The sequence below is a fragment of the Mesoplodon bidens genome (genome assembly GCF_964165515.1).
Source record: "Mesoplodon bidens genome assembly, chromosome: 11".
NCBI lineage: Eukaryota > Metazoa > Chordata > Mammalia > Artiodactyla > Ziphiidae > Mesoplodon > Mesoplodon bidens.
Window position 1 is genome coordinate 991,481 of NC_138167.1, and position 9,762 is coordinate 1,001,242.

Consider the following 9,762-nt stretch of genomic DNA (forward strand, 5'->3'; position numbering starts at 1 on the left):
ATAAATCTTAAAATCACTTTTCATGTAACTGAAAGAAAGTGCTTGACCTCACCTCCAAATGACACCCAGGTCCCTAACTAACCTCATGTGCTTCCTCTTAACGGCATCATTTATCACGTGGATCATTTATCAGGTGGACTGTCACAAAAGACTTACATCTGAATGCAGGGAATGTGCCGCCCTCAGTGAGACGACACAGGTGAGCCCCAGTGACCGAATTAACAACAATTCGGTCACTGTCAATAACGCACGAGAATCCACAGTCACACGGGGTTACAGCGGTCGGAGCGGGTATGGGGAGTGACTGCCAGTGGGTGCGGGGTTTCTCTTTGGGATGATGAAAATATGCACGAACTGGACAGTGGTGATGGTTGCACAGCCCTGTAAAAATACTACAATTCATTGGACTGTACACTTTAAAGGTATGTGAAATGTATCTTTTACAGTAAGTGAACTATATCTCCACCAAGATGTTCTTTAAAAATCAATAAATGCATAACGCATGCAGTCAGGGTGCTCAGCCTGCAAGGATGGGCCCCGAGCTCATCAGAACCTCGTTGGAGAATGGAGGGCCTTATTTCCAGGAGGGAATTACTGGGAAGACGTTCCAAGAACGTGGTAAAGCAAGGCCCCGCCATGAAGCGGTCATCTCAAAGCCAAGGTTGGACAAATGGAGGTCCCCACTGGGATCTGAGGACCAAGCAGGGTCGAGGCAGGAACCTTGGGAACAAACGCACAGCTAGAGGAGGAAGTGGGAGGGGAGGCGTGTGGAGTGACCACAGAACAGAACGAGCGTTCGGCTGTTTGTCCACCACAGTGACCAGCGGAAGCTGGAGCTTTCACAGAGCAAATCCAAGCCAGGCTCCGCCAGGCTGGCTCAAGGTCACTTTTCCTCAGCCCCACGTGGAGAGAGAAGAGAGATAGCACATGCTTGGAAAGTCCAACAGACCTGAACTTAATTCCCAGCTCCAACAGCGTCTGGATGACCTTGGCCACGTTACTCAAGACCACTGGTCCTTGGTTTCCTCATCTGAAACATGTCATTAATACCCACCCATAGGACGGGCGTAACAACACAATGGTACTAAGTGCGTCACTGGACACACTTACATCCGGTACGTGGCAGCTACTGCTTCTGCCCTGTCTACAAATACAAAACAGTGGATGCTGCACTGCACTACAGATTATTTTTAAAATAAAAATAAAAACGTGGACGGCCCCGTAGATCACAGGCCCAGAGGGTGGGAGGTGGGTGTCGAGGGGAGCAAGGCACAAACTGAGACGCACGTTTCCCAGCATGCTTTTTGACAATGAGATTGTTTTTGCTCCAGGAAGCTAAAGGTTAGTCTGTCATTTAAGATGTGAAATTAAAGCCCTTTCCTATTTTGATTGGTGTCTTAAGATGCCGGATGGAACTGCTCCCTCCCTTTACCTACAAACTGCCAGCACTTTTGCTATATATTTTTTAAAAGTAGTTTATTTTCCAAAGCCAAGGTTTACATTTGAAGCAAAGTTCTATTTGCCAGGCAGCCTGTCCTCCCGTACTGAAGAGTGACGTTTAGGTTTGGGGAATTCATGTTGGAAAGTGAGGACTGACTGAGTGGCCCACCAGGCTTGCCTCCTGCTCTCAATGGCCCTACCTTCGCACATCTGGACCAGCAGAGGACTTCTGGCCAGTTCAGAAGGCAGAACCCGGGCCTCAGGCTGCAGGCGGGGACCGCGTGCCAAGGCCGTGAGGAAGCCTGGCCTCCCAGGCTCCTGACCCTCAGGCTGGTCCCACAGTCCTGGGATCCCGCTGACTCAAGAAGAGCTAAGAAGAGCTGCCACCATGCAGTGATTTACACTCACCCTCCCATTCGGAGCCTCGCGGCTGCCCTGCAAAGCCAACTGGCTAAGGATTACTGTCTCCATTCTACAGATGAAAAATAGGAGACTTGATCCCTTCAAAACTCTCAGAGAAAAACATCAAGTCAAAGACTGTGACCCAAGTCATTTTCTAGGTGTAGCCTTATTTTTCTTTCTTTCTTTTTTTTTTTCTTTACTTTTGCTAACTAACACCTTTGAAAGGTTTTAGCCCAACATGGCTTATTTTGGAAAGAGAAAAATATATAAATGACTGAACATGACACAATGGTTACAAAGTAAATAGAGCTTAATTGAGTAATCAAGTCAACATTTCTCAACATTTCTGCCCACAGGCAATACGGGGAAGAACATTCATTTACTGTCTGGATTTTGGCTTGCTTCTCTAAAAGACAGGAGACAAGATTATTTTATTTTCCCTTCAGCTAGTTTCCAGCGGGCAGCACCACGCGTAGTCGAGTGTATTAAAAGAAACCCCTGTTGGCAAATGGGCAGCTTGAATATTTCATGAAATTATGGCAACACTGTGTTCTGCGATGGTGGCTTCCTCCAGGGATCTCAGAGGCTACACCTCTGAGAGCGAGTCGGGCTCGGGCCCTGTCATAAAGCTAGAGACCAGGTCAGCCTCACAGGCCTTCCGGTCTCTGGGAGCATCAGGTCAGATGCCAAAGGCTTGGGGATGGTGGGAACGTCGGAAGGAGGCCCCAGATGATCCCTTTCCCATGCTGAATTTAGACGTCTCCTTACCTAAATATCTCCCGGGAAGAGGAGGGCTCCTAGGGGACTAGCCCAGACAAGGGAGCAGGGGAATCTTTGTTCCCACACCTTGGTAGACTCGGGGGCAGCCTGGCCTCTGGCTGCAGCAGCCTGACTGCCCCGGGCTTTCTACCTGTTCTACCTGCAGTTCACCTGCACATCCACCCGCCCTGTGGTTTCTACGCACAGCAAAGCCGCTGGTCCACAAACAGCCCCCAACCCCTCGCCAAGGCAGCCCGACAGCCCAGCCTGGCCTCTCCCTCAGGGGCCGAAATGAGCCCTGACTGGGGCAGAAAGGAAGTGAGCAAATAAAAAGGCCTGGAGGCACGTCCGTTCACAGACAGAACAGTGATCTGAGTTTTGCAGGGGTTTCCTGTGGACACGTATGAACCTTTACTCTGTTGTCTAAGATAACGCTTCAACCTTCCAGTGAGAGGTAGCCCCCAGCTCTGTCCCCAAATCTAATACCTCAGAAATGACTTCAGCCAGAACAAAAGCGGCGTCGGCAGAGGGAGGCTGGGGGGGAGGGTAAGAGGTTATCAGGCAGAGTCTAACCAGAAACACTGATCGATGCCTTCAGAGCATCAGCGTGCACCACGAACGGTCAAGAGATGGCAGGAGGGTGGAGAACCAAGGCCGGGTTCCAGTCCCACCCCTCCTGCAGGAGCCTGTCTTCTCAACTGGAAACAGAGTTTGTTCCTCAGGTTCCTTTGCCCATAAAACCTCCTGATCCTAGAGTAAATTCCGGAAGAGACGCATTTATTCTAGGTCTGCCTGACAACCTTTCAGAGAACCTGAGTGTGGAACCGCCCCCTCCTTGCCCCGTCTCACTCACACACACACACACACACACACACACACACACACACACACACACAGCACAGCACCTGAGGACCACGGTGAAGCGGCCGTGCGGTAGCAGCCTGGCTGGGGCCTGGGAGAAGGGACCATGGGATATCGAGCTCTGGCCAGTTAGCCCCCTGTGCCTCACCTCTGCCCAACGCCAAATCCCCAGCGTCTCCGGGGAAGTGAGGGCCTATTTTCAACCTCTGTTTCCCTCCTGGCCTGTGGGCCCAAACTGCCCTCCTCTGTCCCGTGGATCCCCACTTAGATTAACTCAGTTCCACAAGTAGCGGCTGTGTGCCCCACACTCCCCCAGATACCCCAGGGAGCCGGGCCTCCTCCTGTGGCCCCTGAGGCCCACTCACAGCTGTGCCTCCCGGGTCCCTTGCCTGCGGCAAGGAGGCAGCGAGGCCCCCGGGGCCCCAGGTCAAGGCCTGGCCTTAAGCAAAGGGCACCCCATCTGGGACCCGAGCCGCACACACAGGAGTCACATCAGCCCCCATTCTGCTTCCCCCCCAGGGATGCGGGGTAGTCCCTGCGTCCCGGCTTTGAAACAGCGCTGAAGGCCCTCCGTTTTCCCAGGGGCATCCTGTCATTTTTACTTGTTTTGTACAGTACCTAACCTTGAGGTTCATGTAAACAGATGTTTACTAAATTATTTTAATAATGACAGCCATGGCTGGGAGTGTTGTTTCATTATCAGAACGTTTAGCACTTATGTCATTAAATATTCAGCACCTGATATTTTGCACGATTCCCCGTGCCTTTTTTTTTTTTTTTAATCAGTCTTCTGTTCTCTGCAGAGCCCACCGTCAACTTAGGCAACAGTGGGGACGGACCTAGGAGGAGGCTAAATCAGTGCGATTACCTCGCTAAGTAGTGTAGTTGCTAAGTCTCCAGGAGTTTCCCAAACAATCCATCAGCTTTCTTTAGTCCACCCTGGAAAATAAAGTCGTCTACCGATTTCGAATGCAGACGCAGATTCCAGAGCCCCCACGGGGACCAGCGGGATGCTACTGGCTGACTGGTCACCACCATGTGGCAAACAGCCAGACCCCAGCAGGAGGTTCCCCGGGAAAGCAGGAGGGTGCTCCAGCCACGCCCTCACATTCTCAGCTCGGCGGCCAGGGCTCTGGGACCCAGGACCTCGCTACAACCACCGAGAAAGCTGAGCGAAGAAAGGGATGGAAAAGAAAACACCAGGAGCTGGAACACATCACTGAAAATTAGAACAAATCTCAGTTACTTCCTAACCCAGGTCTCGGGAGCTTTGCTGCCATTACCCAGCATGGGACCAGCCAGATTCATAAACAGCTGTGAAGTGTACCCAGTTGTTGTTGTGTTTTTCCCCTAATAAAGTTAGGAAAATGTCTTCTTGCCTTTGAGCCGACAAGCTCTGCAACCCTACCGGCCAGGCTTTCCAGCTCCCACACTCCAGGTTGGCCCCAGGCTGGGCCTGGGACCCCCGGGCCCCTCTGGTTACCAAGCCCTGGTGAGAAAATTAATACGGGGAGGAAATTAATATAGGGCCGTAACAGGTTCAGGCGAGCAGGATGCTGCCTGTGCTAGAGATCAAGGCAAGGCTGGGGCAGGAGGGCGAAATCCAAAGTGGGTTCTTTACCGGAGAGAGGGTGAGAGGTCGGCGAGGGCGGGTCGTGCTGGAGGCCCCTGGCATGTGTGTGGCGGGCACTCTGGTCTTCGGAGGCCTCCACCCTGGGGCAGGCACGCGGACGAGGCACAGCAGCAAGAAGTGCCCTGCGGAGCCTCGGCCCCCTTGCCCAGCCCCGCAGGTGCCCCTCCTGACTCCCAAGCCCTGGGGCGCCACCTCCTGGAAGAGGCAGAAAGCACACCCCCTCTGGTCTGGGGGCTGCATTCATCGGTCAAGCGTCAAGGCCTGTGCTAGGAGGTGGGGATGCAAAGATCAGCAGGGCCTCAGACCCCCACCCAGGATGTCCCTGCGTCTCCTTCTGCATCTGTCTTACACCCAGAAGAACCCACCTCGGGCAGTTTTAAATCACAGAGAAAACAGAAGGAAGAGTCCCAAGTCATCCCCAAGACTCAGGGGCCAACGGCTCACCATCTACTGTACCTGTAGCATCTACCTGTAGAGAACCATTCACCCAAGGCGAGGCACCAATGTGCAACGGTGTCAGGGCTGCAGCACCAGTATTCCTGTCTGCTACGCACCAGGTCCCCAAAGGGCTCTAGGCTCTTGTGCAATCTATTTAAAATAGCTTTTCCTTATTCAGTGTGTGTGTGTGCACATTTAAATACCGTTAGCATGTGCTCCATGGACATAAGGAACAATTGACTCTTGTAATATTTTCTATTGTATAGTACTCTGATACACCCGAAAGTATGTGAGCAGCCTCAAGAGCCCTTTTTCTCTGGGTTCCTCCATGCAGAATCCAAGAAGCAGCAGCTAATGTCATGCTTTCTTCAACCTGTGCAAGCTGAGGGGCAGGTAACAGTGCTCTCTGACCACGGATCATGATTATTATTACTTTATTACGATGATAATAACTGTTCTGCTGCATCGCTAAGCAGTGCTCTGAAAAGAAAAGCACAAGGTGTCTTCCACTCCCAGAATGCGTTTCCCCCTCTGCCTTGTCTCCAGCAGATAAGGGACATTCTGATGTTTTATTTGTTAAATGGTTGACTATTAAGAAACTCATTTGCTAGCTGGAGGCTGCAATGGAAAATCAGCCCCGAAAAGTGGGAGGCTGGTGTGGGACCAGAGCAGATGGGGCGCTGGAGGTGAGGGGAAGCTCACGAGCCCCTTGCTGCCTCGAACCCAGGGTCGGGATCCAGCCCTCGGGGAACCTGCGGGCTGTTCCAACGTGCTGACCCCCGTGTCCACACCCCGACCCCCAACACACACACACACACACACACACACACACACACCCCACTGCAAAAATGGGGCAAAAGGCCTTGCATTGAGCTACTCGAGTCTGTTGGGGAGACGGGGATGTAACCCCCGCCCCGGGCAGCTCCTCCAGTCCTCCACTCCGCCGTCACCGCCGGCGTAACGCTCCCTCTTCCCTCTCTGCTCCTGAAACCCTACCCCTGGGTATGTTTCAGCGCCCCGTTAGTTATGAAGCCACAGCAACCCCTTCCCGGCAGACGTCCCTGCTTCTCCAGGTCTGCGCACCCACCTCCGTCACCCTCCTCCCCTCCTGCCCCAGGAAGACCCCAGCCCTGCCAACGACAGGGCGGGGGGAGACGGAGGGGAGGCAGGGATCCTGGTGCTCTTACACCTGAGAACCGCATCCGGGAAAGGAGGCAAAACTGCTCTGTGAATTATATAATCACTGCGGCTTCAAGGAAGAGGACTGGGATCCAGGTTGCCATAGTGTTTGTGGCGTGTGGCTGGGAAGGCGGCGCCCGGCCACGCTCCCTGCTGCTGGCCCCTCCATCTTCCCCACAGACCTCGCGGGGCCGCGGCTCCTACTTTGAGTGTCTGCTCCCTGCACACGGGTGGGGAGGGCGCACTGGGGCACCACGGGGCAAAAGGAAGGAAGGAAAGGGCCAGAGAGGGTTTGTCCTGCGTGGAGAAGAGGCCTTGTGAACTGTTCAGGATTTGCTGAGGATTATCACCACGTGAATAATAATTATGACCACAGGCCACTGCCATTGTCAGTGACAGCGAGGACGTGGCCACTGGGCTCTCCCCTTCAAGGCCGCCTGGACTGAGCTGGGAGCCTGGAGGGGAGAAAGCCATCCCCGCTCTTCACAAACATCACCTTTCTTTTGTGTCCCTCCTGGCCTCCCTCCGAATCCATCCACGACTCCATCAGGAAGGGGACAGGGGAACAGGTAGGGGTGGGGCATGGGGTAGAGAAATCCAGGGACCTAGTGACCCCAAAGCCCTGGCTCACCCTAGAACCCACGACCCTTGACACAATCCTTCCACCAAAAGAGGCCCAAATTCCCCCACTGCTGCCCAAGCTGGAGATCAGTTTCAGGTTGGACGGAGACCAGGGAAGCTGCCTGGCAGCCTCTGGCTCTAAAGGGTAGGGGCTCTGCCTGCTAGCGGTGGGGCTGGGGGCCTAAGGAGGGAGGAGGCTGGACAGGAGAGGGAGGGATGGAGACAGCCCCTCCACCAGGCTGTCCTCAGAGGAGCACTTGATGTGCCCAGGAAGTAGCAGGACCAACAGCGACAGGTATGGAGAAGGAAGCGATTGGAAGGAAGAGTGTAAACAGGGAGGCTTGGGAAACGGAGAGACAAGGCAGAGCCTGCACCCAGAGGCAGAGGAAGCCACGGGGAAGGCAGAGACGGAGCTGGAGGCGGCCGCACTCCAGCAAGACCGTCCCTCTCCACTCCATCATAATCTTAATTGACGAGCAGTGCCAAAAAATAATAACTTGTTAATACGGGCGGCGGGGGAGGGGGTGAGGGAGAAAGTTTCCAGGAAGCGGGGCGCTGACTGAAAGCCTTTCCCCCTTTCAGGGGGAGCTGCTGACACTTGATGCCAAGGATGGAGATACTGGGAAAACACTGGGCGACAGTGGGCAGCCGCGTGAGCCCGGCACACCCTTTTATTACTGCCTTAAAACATGAAAAAGCAGAGCCCACACACCGCCCGAATTCTAAACGCTGACATCCTCAGGTGCTAGCCCACATGTGGGTGCGAATAAGAACACACGGGGCGTGGGCGCGCGGGGGTCAGTGGCCGCAAAGAGGTGGGTGGGTGTAGGTGAGCCGGAGAAGAGGGCCACAGGGAGAGAGAGAGGGAAAGAGAGAGATGGGGGGGGCGGTCCACAGGGAGAGGGAGAGAGAGGGAGAGGGGAAGGGAGAGGCGCCAAGACTCGAAGCCGCCCCCTTGGAGCGCGCTGCCCGGGCGGGGGAGCCGGCCGGCCTGGTGCGGGGCGCGCGCGCGCGCTCCCAGCCGCGCCCGGGCGAGGCGAGGAGGACCCCGGCCCACCGGGCTGGGGCGTCGCCGGCCGGGTAGTCGGGCTCTCCCGGCGAGCGCGAGCCAGCGAGGCCGGAGTAGACACTTGGGAACTTTTCCCCTCGCCCGGAATTCTCCGGACGCGCTGTTCGGGGGTCGCGGGCGCGGGCGGGGGAGGGGCGGGGGAGGGGCGGGGATTTTCCGCTCGGGCTCCGCGCGATTCGCCCAGGGTCTCGCGGGCCCCCGGCCGCTGGGGGAGAAGGACGTGCGGCGGGGACCGGCCGGGGCCCCGGGGCGCGCGGGCGAGGCCGGCGGGCGCGGCGGCGGGGTCCAGCCTTACCTTGGTGGTTTTCCTCCGGAATGTACATCCTCGTGTTTTCATTGACCATGGACCAAGAATTGTTTGAAAAGGAGAAGCCACAAAGAGGAAGAAATGTCAAACACGCCCGAGCGGGTCTGCACTAATCCCTCCTCCGAGGCCGGCGGCTTTCGTGCAAAATTCGAGGAAGCCGTGGATCTGCGGTCGCTCTTCTTCCTTTCTGATGATTACCTGATTCCCATTATTGCATCAAACACCAAAAACTGATCCTTTCCACTACTGCCTCCTTCAGTGAAATTGTAATGCATCCTCAGCACATCCGGGCCCCTTCCAAGAATTCAGCGCCGCACCTCTGGCGGCCACAGCATTTGAAAAAATAAATGGGGAGGCAGAGCTAGAGGAGGCGGAAGGGGAGAGGGGAGCGCGGACCCCAGGGCGGGAGACGCCCGCCGGCCGCCGGCCTGAACCCTCTCCGCCCGCTCTCGGCGCGTCCTCCCCGGCCCTGCTCCGCTTTCCTCTGCCCGAAGGTCCGGCGAGTCCCGAGGGCGAGGAGGCAGGAAGGCGCCGCCGCTCCGGGCCGCGCCGCGCGCCGCTCTGGCAGGAGCTGTTTCTGCAGAGGCGGCGAGAGGGAGCCGCCGGCAGGAGCGCGGAGCGCGGCGCTCACCCCGCGGCCCGCCGCCCCGCCCGCCCGCCCGGCGCGCCCCAGGCGGACGCTCTGAACGTTTCCAGATGTGGCGGCGGCGCGCGGGGCCGGGCGCACGGCGCGGGGCGCACGGCGCGGGGCGCGCGGCGCTGACTCGAGCCGGGTCCGAGCCCCCGCTGGCCCCGCCGCCCGCGCCTCAGCTCGCGTGCCACCCGGACACACCCCTCGCGCCCCGCCCCGGCCCCCGCGTCCTGCGCGGCCCCCTCGGCGGCGAGGCCTCGGGCGCGCAACTCCAGGAGGGGGGGCCATCTGCCCACCTAGAGTCTCTGCGGATCGGGCCACTGCGCGAAACAGCGAAAGGAGCCGCGGTGCCACGGCTCTGTTTGGTGGATTACGACCAGGGCGGTTGCACGAGTGGCGTGGATGCGGAGAGACGGGGGCAG

The 9,762-nt window shown here is 56.8% G+C and overlaps 1 protein-coding gene across 1 annotated transcript in view; it reads right to left on the minus strand.

The window, feature by feature from the left end:
- CACNA1C (calcium voltage-gated channel subunit alpha1 C) overlaps nt 1–9,352 on the minus strand; it is a 471,172-nt gene extending 461,820 nt beyond the window's left edge. Inside the window, exon 1 of the mRNA XM_081249321.1 lies at nt 8,698–9,352. Within this exon, the coding sequence (XP_081105447.1) occupies nt 8,698–8,746 (49 nt within the window). The 5' untranslated portion in view covers nt 8,747–9,352. The remainder of the gene's footprint in view (nt 1–8,697) is intronic.
- Nucleotides 9,353–9,762: the final 410 nt, after the last annotated feature.